At 39.3% G+C, this 20,073-nt stretch overlaps 1 protein-coding gene across 6 annotated transcripts in view; it reads right to left on the bottom strand.

Moving 5' to 3' along the window:
- Positions 1-20,073, bottom strand: part of Dnai4 (dynein axonemal intermediate chain 4) — an 81,539-nt gene that overhangs the window by 21,032 nt on the left and 40,434 nt on the right. For 3 of the 6 annotated variants that reach the window (XM_040757063.1, XM_040757064.1, XM_040757067.1), the window contains 6 exons: positions 18,256-18,482; positions 15,538-15,624; positions 13,277-13,428; positions 11,512-11,669; positions 11,069-11,190; positions 100-198 (listed from right to left, as the gene is read on the bottom strand). In XM_040757063.1, coding sequence (XP_040612997.1) covers positions 100-198; positions 11,069-11,190; positions 11,512-11,669; positions 13,277-13,428; positions 15,538-15,624; positions 18,256-18,482 — 845 coding nt within the window. The remainder of the gene's footprint in view (positions 1-99; positions 199-11,068; positions 11,191-11,511; positions 11,670-13,276; positions 13,429-15,537; positions 15,625-18,255; positions 18,483-20,073) is intronic. The other 3 variants (XM_040757068.1, XM_040757065.1, XM_040757066.1) reach the window with 3 other exon arrangements.

Genomic DNA, 20,073 nt, shown 5'->3' with positions numbered 1-20,073 from the left:
CTCACAGTTGTAAACTGATTGCATCTGTTAGGCACATCGTATATGCCTTTCAAAAATACCATGAGATACAGTTTCCAAGTCTCCTAAAATTAACCTGACCTTGTGTCCTCTATAGGTCTCTAGGTATTGCTCATTGTATGAACAGGAACACTTGTGAATAAGGCCTTCTTCTGTGCCAACCAGGTAGATATTGGTGTCCTACAACACAAGGTATGTCAGGCATTCAATACAAGATCAGCCAATTTAACATATAGTAAACCCATTCAATAACCAAAAGAAATACTATCAGATATATTTTTGTCCTTATTTTATGATTTTACAATGACCACATCAAAGTAGGGGAATTTTGTAACAGCACAAAAATGTTAACTTACAGGGTGAGAGAGCATGTGTTTGTAAAATAGTCAATATGAGGTGAAAGGAAAAGTCACATACCAGGACAAGATATTGTAACATATGCAATAGGATCTAGAATATATATAGTTTATATAAATCATTATGAAAAAGACCTTTAAATAAAATGAGAAATAATGGAGGAAACATAGATCCCAATCATCCACGAGGCTTAAAACCATGCAAATTGCAAATTTTACAGTCAATTGAATGACAACATGTAAGATTTCTGTTGTAACCGAGCTCTGCGGTCCAGGATTTTCTGTACTGCCAACATAAGAGCTCACCTTATAGGTTAACATTTTTGTGCTTTTACAGAATCCCGCTACTCTGAGGTCATAGAGATACTTTTCCACATCACTCTCTTGGGTTTTTCTCTGCTTCACCACTGCTCTTCTTCCCTCACTTTATTTAATGTTGCTTCTTTCCCCATTTCCTGCTCTATTAATTTCTTTATTAATTTAGCATTTAAAATTTTACTATAATTTTAAAAATCATAAAAACAATATTTTCATCACTTTCTATCCCATGGCATTTGATAATATAGTAATTCACTTTAACTTTAGAAGAGACGATCATAGAGAGATTTTAAGTGCATTTAAAGAGATAATAAGTATATTAACGTATTTGAGTTAGTGTGGTGTTTTGTGGCTTACTTGTTCCACTCTGAATGGTACTATGAACTGACTCTGAAAAGAACCCTATTTATCAAGAAGATTCCCAAATAAAACCAGAAGAAACATCCATTACAACACATGCATAAATTGAAAAACAGACATAAAAGAAACAAAAAGATGAGATTTGATCAGAAAATAATCAAAACCTCAGTCATCAAATACAAAGATGGCTCAAATGGCTAACATGCTAGACCAAGAATTCAAATCTACTTGCATAAATGATAACTATGCCAATATGGGTACAAAAAACAGATGAAGAACTTAAGGAAGTCAATTCTGGATCTGCTTAGAGAGGTCAGCAGCATGGATGAGAAAGTCAGCCACAGCTGTTAAGAATGGAAGACCATGAAGAGGAAATTCCATATTCAGACACCAATCAAAAATAAACAACAGGAAAAAACCTAAACAGTATGAGTACAACTCCCATGAACTCCTGTAGTTAATATATGTAACATGAAAAATTAAAAACCCAGAGACAGACATTGGGGTTCAAGTTTCAAGCTGAAGATCAGAGAGGCAAAGCAAGCAAGCCACTAGCTCTTACCCCTACCTCACGCTGAAAGGCCTGTCTTCTCCACAGCCTCAACATGGCTGGAGAATAAATCTCCACATGAGGCCCATTTTTTTGTTTCGTTTTTTTTCCTTTTATACTCCTAAGTTTTGGGATTAAAGGCGTGTGATCTCAAGTGCTGGGATCATCTTTGTGTGAGCTGTTTCTCTGCAGGACTAGATCAATTTCATGTAGCTCAGTGTGGCCTTGAGCTTACAGAGATCCATCTGCTTTTCTCTGGAGTCCTGGGATTAAAGGTTTGTGCCACTACTGTCTGGCTCTATGGCTTGCTAAAATGGCTGCTGGGAGTAAAGATGGGTATCACCATTGCCTGGCTCTGTGGCTTGTGACTAGTTTTGCTTTCTGTACCCTCAGGCAAGCTTTAATAAATCATAAATAATATATCACCACAAAGAAAACAAACCTGTGAGTCCATGGGGCAGAAGGTGCTGTGGTTATCAAAACAAAAAATAAAATACACTAAAGGCACAAAAAAAATCTCTCCAAAGACAGTAAGTTTCCCAAGATAGAAAACGGGCATCTAAGTACATGGGGTATTTAAAACCCTAAATAGACATGACCAGTAAGCAATCTTTTCACAGGGTTTTAAAGGCTGTAAAAGAAAAATACCGAATGCATGCAAATGACAACAGATCATAGTAACATCACACTTCTCAACAGAACTGTAAAGGCCAAGAAAAACATGTTGATGTGCTTCAAAGCCTGAGATAGGTAACTGTGCAACAAGACTACTATAGGCAGCTGTTGTGGACTGAATACAAAAAGACTCCCAGCTTCTCCTCTCTTTTCTGCTGAGACTCTGAGCCAGCCGTCATCATGTAGCAGGCAAAGGAGTTGCAGGTCTGTTAAGCCAAGACCACGTGGAAATACATGGATTAGTAGTTATGGGTTAATAATTAAGTCAGAGCTAGCCAATAAGAAACCATATATAATGGCCAACAGTTTCATAATTAAAAAAAAAGATTCCCAAAGGTTCATATGGTGAAACATTTGGTCCCCTAGCTGGTGGTACTGGTCTGCGGGACTATGGGAGCTTTATGATGGTGAGCCTTGCTGGAAGGAGTAAGTCATGGGAGTTGGGCTTTGAGGTGTAATTACACACCCATGTCAGGCCAGAGATCTTCATTTTCATGATCCACTGAGATGTGAGCAAGCTGTTGCATGTCCCAGAGCCATGATAGGAAGAACTTCTGCCAGTCTGGATGATGTCATGTCTTCCCTACCATGAGACTGTGAGAAGAACTGTCTTCACTTAAGTTGCTTATGGGAGGTCATGGTGATGAGAAAATTTAAATAATAAACCATCAAAGTTACTTTTTAAAGTGGATGGAAAAATAAAGGCTTTCTAAAATGAGCACAAACTAAAGCAATTCGTGACCCTAAACCTGCAATGCTTAAGATACGTGAAAGATTCCTCTACAAAGAAGAAGAACCATCTCAATCGTGAGAGTACAGGAGAGGACAAGCTCATCAGAAATAAACACACAAAGGGATAGAAGAAATCATGTACAGTTCTGGTTTGGTTTTTTTTTCCCCTTTGTTTGTTTTGGTTTTCCTTTCTTTTGTTTTCAAGATACCTTTCCCTGTGTAGTCCTGGGTGTCCTAAACTCTCTTTGTAGATCAGGCTGGCCTCAAACTCAGAGATCCACCTGCCTCTCACTCCTGAGTGCTGGGATTTAAGGTGTTCGACACCACCACCTGGCTTTGTACGGCTCTGTTAAACATCAAATCCCCTTATATAAATGAGGGGGTGGCAAACAACCACTAAATTAGCAAAAAAAGAAGTGAAGAAAATACAGGAACCAATAATCCCTCTCAATAATAGCACTAAATATAAATGATCTTAACTTTCTAATGATAAGATCCAGAAACACAGCTCCCTAGCAAAGACACATAGAGAATAAGAAGGGTATTTCAAGTAAGTAGAAGTTAAAGACAAAAAGAAGCAGTTGTGTTCCTACCTAGTAAAATAGACTCAAACCAAAATTACTCAGAAGAAATAAATGACTGCCTATAAATTAAGAGAATATTCTGAGGTGTGTGTGTGTGTGTGTGTGTGTGTGTGTCTTGCCTTGTTGGATAAAATAGTGTGATAGAAGCTGTGAGTCCCTTGTGACCCAGTGAAGAAGAAAGGCAGAATAAGAAAAAAATGTACTCTGAATATAGACAGAAAGAGCTTCAGAAATCCATGAAGCTGTGAGATGAAGCCTAAGTTATAACAGAACCTAGGATGTTGGAGATACTGATCATGATCCACTAAAAGCATTGGTTGCTCAATGTGGCTAATACCAGTGGTTGGGCGGGGGGGGGGGGGGGGGGAGTATCCAAGCTCTTTGGAGCACAAAAGATTCCATCATGGGACCCAGATGCTAGACATGGACTTGCAGGATTTGGCATTTACCTTGCTGGGTTTTGGTCTTACTTTGGTCCAATGTTTCATTGTTATGTCCCCACATAACCAACCAGTTTAGAAAGTACGCATGTTCTCTGTGCCATGTGTTTGGAGAATCTAGAATCTAACTTTTCAATGTCACGGGGGCTCACAGTGAAAAGATGGTCTACATCTTAGAGTATACTGATAGTTTTGAATAAGACCCGCCCACACAGGAAAGACCACCTGCATTCAGAGAAGAAGGAAGTGATTCCTGCCAGATCTCATCCTCCACTCTCCCCATACCGGTGCACCCAGCTTCAGGGAGACCAGTGGAGACAGAGAGACCTCACCTGCACCACTGGAAGAAGGGATGGGAAGACTATAGTATAAGAACACACTCAGCAATAGAAAGACCAACATGACTCCACCAGAATCTAGAGACCCTATGCCAGCAAGACCTGAAAAGCACAACATAGATGAAGCAGAAGAGACAGACCTTAAACAATATTTTATGAAGATGATAGAGAACCTCAAATAGGAAATGAGAAAATCCCTTAAAGAAACAGAAGAAAAAACAAACAAACAAAAATATATGAAATGGAGGAAAAGGCGAATCAAAAAGTTTGAGAAATAAACAAATCTCTTAAAGAATCTAAAGACAGCCAAGAAAAAACAACCAAACAAATAAAGGAAATAACTCAAACAGTTGAAGTCTTGAAAGCTGAAATATAAACAATAAAGAAAACACAGAATGAGGGGATGCTGGAAATAGAAAAGCTGGGTAAAAGATCAGGAACTACAGATGTAAGTATCACCAACAGAATACAAGAGATGGAAGAATCTTAGGTGTTGAAGACTCATTAGAGGATATACACTCATCCACCAAAGAAAATATCAAGTCCAAAAAATCCCTAACACAAAATATCCAGGAAATAGGGGACACCGTTAAGAAGCCAAACCTGAGAATAATAGGTATCAAAGAAGGTGAAGAAATACAGCTCAAAAGTACACAAAACATATTCAACAAAATCATAGATGAAAACTTCCCTAACCTAAAGAAGGATATGCCTATGAAAATACTAGAATCTTACAGAACCCAAAATAGGCTGGAGCAAAAAAAAAAAGTCCCCTTGCCACATAATAATCAGAACTTCAAACCTACAGAATAAAGAGAAAATATTAAGATCAGCTAAATAACATATAAAGGTAGACCTTTCCAAATTACACCACACTTTTCAATAGAAACTATGAAAGTCAGAAAATCCTGGATAGATGTCCTACAAACGCTAAGGGAACAAGGATGCCATAGATGGAGAAAACAAAATATTCCACAACAAAGTCAGATTTAAACAGTACATATCCATGAATCCAGCCCTACAGGAAGTAACTTCAACCCAATGAAGATAACTACACTCACCAAGATATAGGCAATAGATAATCCAACTTTACCAAACACCAAAAGAAAAAGGGAGGAAAACCTACACACAATAACATCACCATCAATAAATCCAAAACAAACAAGAATCAAAAATCAATGGTCATTAATATCCCTCAATGTCAACAGTATCAACTTGCCTATAAAAAGACACAGACTAACAGAATGGATACGAAGACAGAACCCATCCTTCTGCAGCATACAAGAAACACATCTCAGCATCAAAGACAGATGTTGCTTCAGAGTAAAGAGCTGGGAAAATATTTTCCAATCAAATGGACTCAAGAAACAAGCTGGTGTAGCAATCCTAGTATCTAACAAATTAGACTTCAGATTAAAATCAATCAAAAGAGATGAAGAAGGACATTTCATATTCATCACAGGATAAGTCCATCAAGATGCAGTCTCAATTCTGAACATCTATGTCCCAAATACAAAGGCACCCACATTTGTGAAAGAAACATTTCTAAAGCTCAAATTGCACATAAAATCTCACACACTAGTAGTAGGAGACTTCAACACTCTGCTCTCACCGCTAGACAGGACCTCCAGACAGAAACTTAACAAATAAACAAAAGAACTAACAGAAGTTATGACCCAACTGGGTTTAACATTCATCTATAGAACATTCCATACAAACACAGAAGAATATACCTTCTACTCAGCGCCACATGGAACCTTCTCTAAAATCCACCACATAATCGGAAACATAGCAAACCTCTACAGACACAAAAAAATGGGAATAACCCCCTGTATCTTATCAGACCACAATATATTAAAATTATAATTCAACAACAACACAAAGTGCAGAAACTCTACAAACTCATGGAAATTGGACAATACACAACTGCACCATCACTGGGTCAAGGAAGAAATAAAAAAAGAAATTAAAGACTTCCTCGAATTCAATGAGAATGAAGACACAACATACCCAAACTTATGGGACACTTTGAAAGCAGTGCTGAGAGGAAAGTTCAGAGCACTAAGTGCCCACATGAAGAAAGTGGAGAACAGTCACTCTAGAGAATTAATAGCACAACTGAAAGCTCTAGAACAAAAAGAAGCAAAATGACCCAGGAGGAGTAGACGCCAGGAAATAATCAAATTGAGGGCTAAAATCAATAAAGTAGATACCAGGAAAACATGCAAAGAATCAATGAAACAAAGAGTTGGTTCTTTGAGAAAATCAACATGATAGACAAACCTTTATCCAAACTAACTAAAAGGCAGAGAGAGAGAGCACGCGAATTAATGAAATCAGAAATGAAAATGGGAACATAACAACGGACACTGAGGAAATCCAGAGAATCATCAGGGCATACTTTGAAAACCTGTACTCTACAAAATTTGAAAATTTAAAGGAAATGGACAGTTATCTGGATAGATACCACTTGACAAGAACAGTTAAGAAATCTAAACAGACCTATAACCCCTAATGAAATAGAAGCTGTCAACCAAAGTCTCTCAAACAACAACAACAAAAAAGCCCAGGCCCAGATGGCTTCAGTGCAGAATTCTACTAGAAATTCAAAGAAGAGCTAATTCCAATACTCCTCAAAGTGTTCCACACAATAGAAGCAGGAGGTTCACTGCCAAACTATTTTTACAAGGCTACAATTACCTTGGTACCCAAGCCTCACAAAGACACAACTAAGAAAGAGAACCACAGATCAATATCCCTCATGAACATGGATGTAAAAGTCTTCAATGAAATACTAGCAAATCAGAAGCAAGAACACATCAGAAATCATCCACCATGATCAAGTAGGCTACATCCCAGGGATGCAGGGATGGTTCAACATACGAAAATCTATCAATGTAATCTACCATATAAGCAAATACAAAGGACACACCACATGATCATCTCACTAGATGCTGAAGAAGCCTTTGACAAAATCCAACACCCCTTCATGATAAAAGTTGTAGAGAGATCTGGGATAACAGGGACATACCTGAACATAATAAAAATCAATATACACTAAACCAACAGCCAATAGCAAACTAAATGGAGAGAAACTCAATGCAATTCCTCTAAAATCAGGAACAAGACAAGGCTGTCCACTCTCTACATATCTCTTCAATATTGTACTTAAAGTTCTAGCTAGAGCAATAAGACAACAAAAGGAGATCAAGGGGATACAAATTGGAAAGGAAGAAGTCAAACTTTCACTATTTGTAAATGATATGATAGTTTACATAAGTGACCCAAAAAACTCTGTAAGGGAACTCCTATAGCTGATAAACATCTTCAGCAAAGTGGCAGGATACAAGGTTAACTCAAAAAAGTCAGTATCCCTGTTTTATACAGACGATAAATGGGCTGAGAAAGAAGTCAGAGAAACATCACACTTTACAATAGCCACAAACAGCATTAACTATCTGGGGATAATGCTAACCAAAAAAGTGAAAGACCTGTATAGCAAGAACTTGGAGTGTCTAAAGAAAGAAATTAAAGAAGATACCAGAAAATGGAAAGATCTCCCATGCTCTTGGATTGGTAGGATCAACATAATAAAAATGGCAATCTTGCCAAAAGCAATCTATAGATTCAATGCAATCTCCATCAAAATACCGGCACAATTCTTCACAATTGAAAGAACAATAATCAACTTTATATGGAAAAACAAAAGACCCAGAATAACCAAAAATTGCTTTTGGCACAAAAATAGGCAGGCAGACCAATGGAATCGAACTGAAAAGCCTGATTTTAACCCACACATCTCTGAACACTTGATTTCTGACAAAGAAGCTAAAATTATACAATGGGAAAAAAGAAAGCATCTTCAACAAATGGTGCTGGCATAACTGGATATTAGCATGCAGAAGACTGCAGATAGATCCATATCTATCGCCATGCACAAAACTTAAGTCCAAATGGATCAAAGACCTCAACATAAATCCAGCCACACTGAACCTGTTAGAAGAGAAAGTGGGAGGCACCCTTGAATGAATTGATACAAGAGACTGCTTCCTGAACATAACACCAGTAGCACAGACACTGACATCTAGAATTAACAAATGGGACCTCCTGAAACTAAGAAGCTTCTGTAAGGCAAAGGACACAGTCAACAAGACAAAATGACAGCCCACAGAATGGAAAAAGATATTCACAAACCCCATATCTGACACAGGGCTGATCTCCAAAATTTACAAAGAACTCATGAAGCAAGTCTCCAAAACACCAAAGGATCCAATTAAAAAACAGGGTACAGAACTAAATAGAGAATTCTCAATAGAGGAGACTAAAATGGCTGAGAGACACTTGAGAAGTACTCAATATCCTTAGCCAACAGGGAAATGCAAATGAAAACAATTCTGAGATACCATCTCACTCCTGTCAGAATGGCTAAAATCATAAACACCAATGACAATTTATGCTGGGGAGGATGTGGAGAGAGGAACACTACTTCCCTGCTGGTGGGAGTGCCAACTCATATGCCCACTTTGGAAATCAGTATGGAGATTCCTCAGGAAAATGGGAATCAGTCTACCACAAGACCCAGAAATTCCACTCTTAAGCATATATCCAAAAGATGCAAATTCATACAGCAAGGACGTCTGTTCCACTATGTTCACAGTAGCATTATTTGTAATAGCCAGAACCTAGATGCCCCTCAACTGAAGAGTGGATAGAGAAAATGTGGTACATTTACACAATGAAGTACTATTCAGCGGGGGAAAACAGCAATGGAATCTTGAAATTTGTAGGCAAATGGACAGCACTAGAAGAAACCATCCTGAGTGAGGTAACCCAGTCACAAAAAGACAAACATGGTATGTACTCACTCATATATGGATTTTAGACATGAATCAGGGGAGTGCCAACCTATAACTTCACTGACAAGAGTCTGGGGAACAGGAAAGAACCTAAGAGAGATATGCATGGTACCCCAAAAAAGAGGAATGAGGCAATATCTCCTGAGCAGATGGGGAGCAGGGCGGGGAGGGGAGTGGGAGCTGGGAAAAAGAGAAGGGGAGAAGAGGAGGAGAAAGGAGGTCATGGGGGAGCAAGATGGTTGAGTTGGGGGAAAAACAGGGGAGAACAGGATGAGAAATACCATAATATAGGGAGTCATTATAGGTTTGAAGAGAGATCTGGCACCAGTGAGATTTCTAGCTATCTACAAGGATGACACCAACTGGCAAACTAAGCAATAGTGGAGAGACTACCTTAAATGCCCTTCCCTGATAATGAGTTTGACGACTACCTTATATTCCATCCTAGAACCTTCATCCAGTGACTGATGGAAGTAGAGGTGAACATCTACAGCTAAACACTGAACTGAACCCCTGGAACCCAGTGACAGAGAGGGAGGAGTGATGAGCAAAAGGGTAAAGAATGGGCTGGTAAAACCAGCAGAAACAGCTGACCTGAACAAGGGGGAGCTCTTGGACCCCAGGCTGATGACTGGGAGGCCAGCATGGGACTGATTCAGACCCCCAAGAGTCCAGGCTGTGAAAGCATCCCTCATTGTGGGATGGGCACCCAAAGTCCATTTGTATGCCAGGGATAAATACTGATCTACTACCCAAGACCCCATAGCTTGCCTAGGCCTCCATACTGACACCCACATTCAGGAGGTCTGGATCAGTCCATGCTGGCCTCCCAGTCATCAGTCTGGAGTCTAAGAGCTCCCCCCTTGCTCAGGTCAGCTGTTTCTGCGGGTTAAAGCAGCCCAGTCTTGACCCCTTTGCAAAGTTTATTTTATGATCACTGAAAACTTTAAGTTAAAAAGCTGTGTGTGGCAAAGAAGGACACTCACAAATCAATTACCACCGTTTTGAAAAGTCAGTAAGACAAGAGAAATTTAAAACCAATACAAATGGAAGAAGGAAAGTTACTAAGATCAAAGTGGGAACCAATTACACAGAAAAATATTACTAACATAAATTACATCAACATCGTGCATGGAGGTCAGAGGACAACTTTTGTCCCACCTTGTCGAGGCGAGGTCACTTTTGCTTCCACTGAACAGTGTGTTTGAAGCCAGCCGGCCCATGAGCTTCTGATTAATTCTACTACTGTCTCTACTTCCCGTTTTACTGTACGATTGTTAGCTTTACAGACTCATGCCACTGTATACAGCTTTTTACAAGGGCTCAGGGTCGGGGAGGGGTACCTGCTTTTACCTCCTGAGCCATCTCTCTGTCCTATAAGGTTTCATTCAAATGAGGCACGTGATAGTATCACTAGAAAGACTGAGCATATGGAACTTGTTTTCTTAGAAGTCTGCTGTGGCGTCTGAGTCCTCTGATTCCCAAGTTCCTCTGGAAGAGCCAAACCTCATTAACTGCTCTGATGTCATCAAGGTCTTGGGAAATCTGAACTCCAGTGATCTTCATAATCCCAATCCTGAGGGCTAACTCTCACATTAAAATATAGAGCAGTGTATTCTAGAGGTGATTTACCTAAGTACAAGAGAGTGGGGAGAGGCATGCCTAGGAGGCATGTAGTTGCAAAGAGAATGAACTCTGCCGCAGCTCTCCTCTACCGCACTGCCTCATACGGGCAGCCATATCTACACTGATGTGTGTTTTGTGTGTACAGCTCACAAACTGCTCTCAGTTTTTGGAAACCATAACAGATAATGGCAGATACTGGGTTGAAATAAATTTACCTTGGGGTGAAAAGCAAAGCACATTCCAGGCGCCTGCCGAGATATCAAAGCCTCGCCTTTTTTTTCCTTTTCCCCTCCCTTTTTGTTGCTGGCAGCCGTAGTTCGTCTCAGTCGCATCAAATCTTTAAGGAAAGAGATGTGTATGTACGTACGTATGTGTGTGTCTGCGCACACACGTATATAAACATATGCACAGTTTGTCGTTTAACTACGTGCAAGAGTACACTCAGCATCATATCCGTCTCTTTTGCAAATTAATTGTATGCATATGATTAGATTAAAATTGGGGCAAAACAAATCTGGATGCTCAGAAAGCAATGACCAACTTCAGATTTTTCACCTACCGACCAAGCCAAAATCTGTCAGCTTTCACCCAGATGTGTTTTTCTCACCCAGAATCTTTAGTTCAACATCTGAGAAAATGGTTTCCCCCTGGTTTTTACCATGGCAATCCAGTCCTTTGCGAATAACCCACTTGACGATCCTTCCGTCAGCTGATATAGACACCAAGATCTCTCTTTTGTCATCCCCTGTAGTCCCTCTGTCTTGCTCTATCCACTGCACTTGCCAAACAGGTCCCAGATGTTTGTGAGGTGACTCGCTTAAACAGACGACAATGCCAAATAAAAATGATTTAGATAAATTTGGAGAACCTTAAGAACAACTTTCTAAAGGATCATTTTTCTACTCATATAGTGCACTTTTATTGTCAAATCACTATGTAAATTTTTTGCATTTGCATTTATTCTATGTGCCCGGGGAGGGGGTGTTGCATGTATCCCAGGGCACATGTGCAGAGGGTCAGACAATAGTGCTAGTGTCCACTGTCTCTTTCATGTTGGGAGTCCCAGGAACGAAACCCATCTCAGGTCCTCAGGCTCAGAGGAAAGTGCCTTTAACCACTGAGCCATCTCACTGGCTCCTTTTAAAAAATTATTTATTTATGTAGTTATTTCCTTATTTATTTGTGTGCTCAAGAGCCATACATCTAAATAGTTAACCACTTTAATATTTACTATGGTGTTTCTTATTTCTTTCAAAAGGAAAATTTTACTGACCCATAATTCTATTACCTTTTTTAATAAAAAGGAGCACACAGGAAAACATTTTCTTCTTAGAATCTATATTTTTTTGCTTTATGTATCCATTCTTTACACATGTTTAATAAGTAACTTTATTTTTATAGTTTCTTTTCCATTGTTCAAATCAATTTGTCTTTGGTCTGTTATTCAAACAAACAACCCCTGCAACATTTCTTTCGTCTCCTATACTTTTAAGATTACCCACTGGCTTGCTTCTGAGATTTTTTTTATTAAAATTCTCTCTCAGATTACTGACTTTTTCTATCTCTATTCCTATTTCTCATTCCCTTGATTATTTTATATAAACTTTCCAATCAATAGATAGTTTTGAACTTACAGTAAAGGGATAGCTTTGAATATTTGGTTAAAACAAATATGGGTCTTTTTCCTAGGAATAAGCACTAGAACCCATTCTGGCAAACCTATGCAAATAACTTCAGTACTAAGAACCTCTACCTAGTCTCCACTAAGCTTATTCTAACACTGCTACAAATATACGGCCAACTCTTAGCCAATCTGAAATCTAGTCTACCAAACAAACAAACAGCAACCACCTGACTCATTTAACTATCTTTTCTTTTTACCTGCCTGTATTCTCCTTATAACTTACTCATTGCCTCAATTCTCCTCTAACATGCACTGCAGCGACAAGCTAAATATTTTATGACATAATGAGAATACAGAAGAAATCCTGCTCTTTGCTTTCACTGAGATTACACAGGAGCTCAGAAAGATCTGCCTGACTGTCTACTCACCAGCAAACAGTCTGTGTAGTGTGGTGAGCATTAAGATTAAGGTGCGTAGGGTATGCAAAAGAAGACAATGAATTTTCTTAGAGGAAATGGTATCAAAGTAATAATTTAAGAATATCCATAAGCCACTAAGCTGAGATAAGTTTGTTGGTAAGGTAGGCAAAGAAGAGTATGAAGGAAGTAAGGAGTATGAAATCTTCCAGCAGGAGACAACAGGAAGAAGCATTCAACATTTTGAGAACAATGGTATTTTATTCTCAGTAAGAACAGAATATTTGCTTAAAGTGAAAACATTCACGCTTATGAATGTTCCCGGAAAAAAAAAAAAACAAGCATGCATCATATGTCTGTTCATCTGCTTGGTGGGTTCTTACCTACTGTCCAGAACTGGAATGTTATTGGTGCTCTGCACGTTATAAACTGCAACCGTGCCATTTTGATAGCCAACTGCTAGCAGATTAGGGGTGCCGATTGAAAAGTCCACAGAGGTGACTCCGTATGAACTCTGATAAATACGCTCTGGCCACTGTGGGGAGGGCGGGATGTTCCATTACATTGTAAGTGTTTTTTACGTATCATAGTAAGGCAACCTACGATGGCAGCTGAGGCTGTCTTGTGCTGGCGGGGAACCTGAGAAGTTAGTCTCCCTTCAGTTACTCCTGGCCATAGCTTCTAGCAAACATGAAAACAAATCTTGCAACAGTCACTTCCTTAACTTACTATAAAGCCTTAGTTCTCAATGGCTTTATAAATACAACATGGACTTCTGTATAAGTTGTCACACTTGGCAATCCTCTAGCAGGGACGAGTGTGACAAGTGCATGGTTCCCTCCAGATGGAAGTGCATAACGAGCTGCAAACAGATCATGCACCTTCTGCCATTTGCTTTAGAAACCTGGATTGTAGCCAGGAGGTGGTGGAACATGCCTTTAATCCCAGCACTCGGGAAGCAGAGGCAGGTAGATCTCTGAGTCCGAGGCCAGCCTGGTCTACAAAGCTACACAGAGAAACCCTGTCTCAAAAAATAAAAATAATAATAATAAAATAAAGAAAATTAAAAAGAAAGGAAGGAAGGAAGGAAGAAACCTGGATTGTTTCATTATTTCTATAAAGCAAATAGAAAAACTCCTCCCAGCAGGCCTTTAATGCCTTTAATCCCAGCACTCAGGAGGCAGAGCCAAGTGGATCTCTGTGAGTTCAAGGCCAGCCTGGTCTACAGAGAGAGTTCCAGGACAGCCTCCAAAACAATACAGAGAAACTCTGTATCGAAAAAAAAAAAAAGAAAAAGAAAAACTCCTCCCAACTCTCTAACCTACTTCTTTTTACAACTCTATTGTGACTGGACTAAATCCTTTCCTCTGTCTAATCCCTATGTGGAAAAGGAGACAAGCTACTGATGATGAATTCTGCCAATCCTCCCACATTTCAAATAGCTTATTTTTCTGTGTGTTAACCCAGTGCCCTGTGGCTACTCACAATAACTTTAATCACTACATACGTTCTTTTACCCTACATGTTTTTGACATCACATTTTACTTCTGAGCTGAATTAAATGTAAAGCTACACAGCAATAGATGGATGGAGTAGGGCTATTTAGTTAAAAGCCTATTGTCATTCTTATCCTTTCTCCTTATAAAATTCATACTGTTATTAAGCTAGAATATGAATAAGTAGATATCTAGATTTATTGATAGGATTACCTACTGGCTTGATTCTTAGGTTTAATATATTTTTCTGAAAAAATATGATTATTTCTCAGATTACTAACTCTTTTTCTACTAGCTAAATAGAGTGCTCTATTCTTATTTCTGATCCCATTGATTACATGTGTTTTTTTCAAGGGGTCTTAGGTTATAGGCTCCTTTATACTTAGCTGTGATAACACAGTAAATAAAAGATGGTTGGGATGTATTGTGTGAAGTTATGAATGATTTCCCTTCTCCTCATGTAAAATAAGAATAAATTGTAACTGTTATGAATTTAAACAAAAGAAAACAATGAGGACCAGGGAGATGGCTCTGTTGGTAAATTTCTTGCCTTTTCAAGTAAGAAGACCTGAATTAAGTCCCAGAAGTCATGGAGAAACACTGGGTTCTGGTGGTGTGTGTTTTTAATACTGGCATTTGTAGGCAGCGACAAGAGGATCTAAGCCACTGAGAAACCCTGACTCAAAAACAGAAGGTGAATGGCCCTGAGTCAACAGTCTCTAAGACTGTGTGCTCCGAGCTACACACACACACACACACACACACACACACACACACACACACACATACACACACACACACACATGCATGCATACCTGCACACGTAGGCACTTACACATGTGAACACACATAAGTAAGTGGAAAGTCTTGACTGACAAAATAGTTTGGACTTTGCTGAATTACTATACACAAGTATATATCGTACAAAAACCCTGTCAACATTTTTTTTGGTTTTTTGAGACAGGGTTTCTCTGTATTGTTTTGGAGCCTGTCCTGGAACTTGCTCGGTAGACCAGGCTGGCCTCGAACTCAAAGATCTGCCTGCCTCTGCCTCCCGAGTGCTGGGATTAAAGGCATGCGCCACCAACGCCCGACTTCCTGTCAACATTTAATGAGACAAAAATATTCTTATTACTGTTTGGGTTTACCATGGGGTTCTTTATTGACCAGCAGCAAGCCATTCCTTTTCTTTGCTCTTTAAATCCAAAGTTCCCATAGCCAACAGCCAAAAGGTCCTGAAAACCAGAAAAAGACACTTGAAAGGATGGCAGGAAATAGTAGCAAATGCATAAAGATACCTATTGTAATGAACTATTACAAATTACTGGTAAAACAGAGGGCTAGGGCTGGGGCTACAGCTCAGTGGTAGAGTGCTTGCTTAGTATGTACAATACTTTGAGTTCAAACTACACTAAGCATCTATGTTGTGGATTATTAATTTAAAATGTGTTAAATTTGTTTATGCTGTGGAACATTGGTTTAATGATGCAAAAACATGTTGCATTCTTTTAGGTTGCATTTGTTTAACTCTGTGAAGCTGTGTTACTTTGCCTGTCTAAAACACTGATTGGTCTAAAAAGAGCTGAACAGACAATAGCAAGGCAGCAGAAAGGATAGTTGGGGCTGGCTGGCAGAGAGAATAAATAGGAGGAGAAAAACAGGAATTGGAAAGCAAGAGAAAATCAAGGAGAAAGAGAAGGGGCCAGCCACTCAACTACCTAACCAGTCATGGAATAAGAGTGAAAGTAAGATATACAGAAGGAAAAAGCCAAGAGGCAAAATGTCGATGGGATAACTTAAGTTAAGAAAAGCTGGTTAGAAACAAGCCAAGCTAAGGCTGGGCATTGATAAAGAATAAGGCTCGTGTGTGATTTATTTAGGAGCTGGTGGCCGACCTCCCAAAGATCAAAAGAACAACACTCCAAAAGAGTAAGAATAAAAATAAAATGTTTTTAAAAAACTTTAAATAGTTTCTGGCACACACAAAGTGCTGCCTATTCATTTTAATAATACTAGTAATAATATTACTGAGGAATCCCATGCTCAGTGGTTCTCAACCTTCCTAATGCTGAGACCCTTAATACAGTTAGTTCCTCATGTTGCAGTTACCCCTACACAAATTGTTTTCAATGCTACTTCATAACTACAATTCTGGTACTGCTAGGAATCATAACGTAAGTATGTGCTTTCTGATGGTCTTTGGGGTGGCAACCCACAGGTTTAAGACCTAGCTTATCTGCCTCAAGGTGACTTGGGAACTCTCCTGCCAGATTTCTGCATCTGAGTTCTGGCTGCTGGGTCTCCTCTTTGGGTGAGGTTAAAGAAATCATTTATTGTCTTTCTGCCTCCAGTTCCCTATCAACATAATGGAGGATCTGACTCACACAGGTAAGTTAGCACAAGGCTAGAGAGATGTATCAGCACTTATGATCATGTAGTGTTTTCCAGGGGGCCTGAGTTCAGTTCCCAGGCCCCACACTGTGCTCACAACACCTCTAACTGACTCCAGCTCCAGGGGATCAGTTTGCCTTTGGCTTTCTAGGACATTGCACTCATGAGCACACATGCACACACAAACACACATATGCATAATGTAAAAGAATAAAAATAAAATGTTTTTTAAAAACTTTAAATAGTTTCTGGCACACACAAAGTGCTGCCTATTCATTTTAATAATACTAGTAATAATATTACTGAGGAATCCCATAAACGTTTTACACATTGGCATGATCACTGCTTTAGCACACCCTTCCAAATATGACTGCTTGGAGGAGAAGAAAAACGTGGGTATATCAATTTGGGGACAGGTTAAAATAAGTCAATCACACACTATTTTCTAGTATATATCACATCACCTAATGTGGACTTGGAGGGTACCATGTGCCAAGCACACTCTTAGAATAAAGATGGTAATTTTTTATATGTAAAGAGAAAAATAACTATTTGACTTTTCTGAGTTTTCAAACATAAAACTTCATTCAGAGACATTTTAAAACTATCTGTTATAGCTGTTATGCCCATGTCATGAGCCCTCCAGAGACCACCGGGAATGTGAGAGTTAGTATGCAAAAGCAAGGAGCCTTTATTGCAAGCTCGAGCTGGGGCTCTCCGTCCACTCTGACACAGTGATTGGACTGGGAAAAGCAATGAGCTCAGCTATGGCAGGTTTTTCAAGGAGTAAAGGATGGGGTTGGAGGGTAGGGGAATTCCAGACTCAGATGGGGGTTGAACTCCTGAGTGGGCAAGAATGTGGCAGCAGGAGTCTTGTCAAACAGGAATTGGTACTGGCATTGCTGCAAGGAAGTTGGCAACCTATATACAAGTTAGGTAAGCTATTTGTAATGCTCTGGAGCATCTAGTACTTGTTTGTCTCAATTCTGATTGGTCCCTCACAGGGTACAAACTGTGGCTTTTCCTGGTTATTGTAAGGGTGTGGCCTTGTCCCCCATATTGTTAGCCTGCAGCCTGTCATGGCTACACTGATGTTAAGTTAAGCTTCCTCCATAGCCAGGTTAAATCCTTTGCCCATGGCTGAATAAAAACAAAGAAACAAACAAAAATATCCTTCATTTTAGAATTTACCAGAGGCCAGCAAGATGACTCCGTGTGTAGAAGTGTTTGCTGCACATGCTTGATGACCGGAGTTCAGTGTCCAGAAGCCCCCAAAAGTCAGATGTGATGGCTCACACTTGTAATTCCAGAGGTGGAAACAAGAGAATCATCTGGCCAGCTAGCCTGTACACACACACACACACACACACACACACACACACACACACACACCATACACACAAATTAATGAAATTTTACAAAAGAACTATCCTTTAAATGCTAGGATGGAATTGTTAGACCATTTGGTAACTTACTGGATTTGCTTTATTCCAGGAAAGGCTGCTCACATTAAGGCCTTTGGTTAAGTCACAGGTAAAAGACCAGAGCCGTTCCAAATTGGCTGGTATTGTTGACTGCTCTGTGGTTATCTCTAGTTCTAGTTCCATTTCCGTTTCTTCCTCATCCTCCTTCTTAACCTCATCATCTGCTTCCTCATGACTCTCCTTTTCCAAAGATTCTTCAGCCTCTCCAGGCTCATTTTCTACAGTTAAATCAAACAGAGATATTGCTCTCCACACCAAAGAATCTGACTAGGTTCTCTGTTGCTGACACAACATCACTAGACCTACTGGAATACACAGTCAAAGTGACAGGGCACCTGAATGGTAACCCAGACCTACAGAAGCCTTCTGACAGCAGACTTTCAGGCCACTAAGAGAATGGGCCAGAGTAGCACATCAAAATGCTGCTACCTTGAAAATGCAAAACAAGCTTCATTGTACCAACAATAATAAAAATTCAGGGACTGATACTGGGGTTCAAGCTGAGGGTCAGAAAAGCAAAGCGGTCAGTCAGCTGTTTCTGTCATTTCTCACATTTTTTGGAAGTTATTTGCTCACACTTCCTCCTTATTCAGTTAATATTATTTCCTTCTCTGGTGTCTGAGGGAGTTGAAGACTAGATAGTTATAGTTTTCCTTGTTGACCAGACTAAGAAAAGAAACTCACTAAAAAGGTGTAAAGTGTAAAAGGTTGAGAGACATTAAAACATAATTTGATAATGCAAATTAGAATAGAAAGTAAATTAAGTACAAGACTTTGGACTCACCAAGATAGAATAGATAATGGAGTATTTTCTCTGAATTTGTCAAATGCAACTGGACTAAACATTGTCGATGTACTTATTGCCTGTATATATTGTATATAGTTATTGTACTTATTATATATGGCTTTTCTTATGTTAATTGTAGCCTTTTTGTATTAGACAAAAAAAAAGAGGAGTTGTGATATATTGTTTATGATCTAATAAAGCTTGCCTGGGGATCAGAATGCAAAGCCAGCCACAAGCCATAGAGGCCAGGTGATGGTGGCACACACCTTTAATCCCAGCACTAGAGAGGTTTATAAGGAATTCCAGAATGCAGAGAGCCCATTGGGTGTATCACCTTATTATCAGCTCTTGGGTTTGTTACCATTCTCCTTTTTCCTGATTTCTTTTTCATAACAAATACAGGGTAATTCCAAGGGCTGGTTGATTCCTCAATATGCTGAGCATTTAGTTGCTCTTCTAAAGCCTGCAGTTTGTCTGCTGTTAAAGGCCGCTGTGCAACCCATACAGATTTTTCTGTTAACCATTTTAAAGGTAGTGCTGTTGGTGCCTTTGAAAGATCAGCAGCTGTCATGTTTTTGTACAACTGGAATGGTCGGTGACTGTTCATTATAATACCTTCTTATATTTTCCCAGAATTATGCTAATTCATGGTTTGTTTCTAATCCATTGCTGTAACACATCATGTCCCCACAAATTCATTGGTATATTATCAACATATGGCTTTAGTTTTCCTCTCTGTCCTTCTGGCCCTGTACATTTGACCCTTCCAGTGCTCTGTTTCACCTGAGATAAAGTTCCAGTTCCTAAATGTTTAACATTTAACTCCTGAAGAAGCAAATTTGGATGCCAAGATTCTGGTGCTATGAATGTTATTTCCACACCTATGGCTACCAGATCTTCAATAACAACATCATTAATTTGTATTTTTTTTGTTTTTATGAGACAGGGTTTCTCTGTATTGTTTTGGAGGCTAATCAAGTCTATATAGTCTGTAGGGATATAACTCTATTACAAACTGACCA

The sequence above is a fragment of the Mesocricetus auratus genome, unplaced genomic scaffold (assembly GCF_017639785.1).
Source record: "Mesocricetus auratus isolate SY011 unplaced genomic scaffold, BCM_Maur_2.0 Super-Scaffold_100014, whole genome shotgun sequence".
NCBI classification, from domain to species: Eukaryota; Metazoa; Chordata; class Mammalia; order Rodentia; family Cricetidae; genus Mesocricetus; species Mesocricetus auratus.
This window is presented reverse-complemented; position numbering and strand designations above follow the sequence as displayed.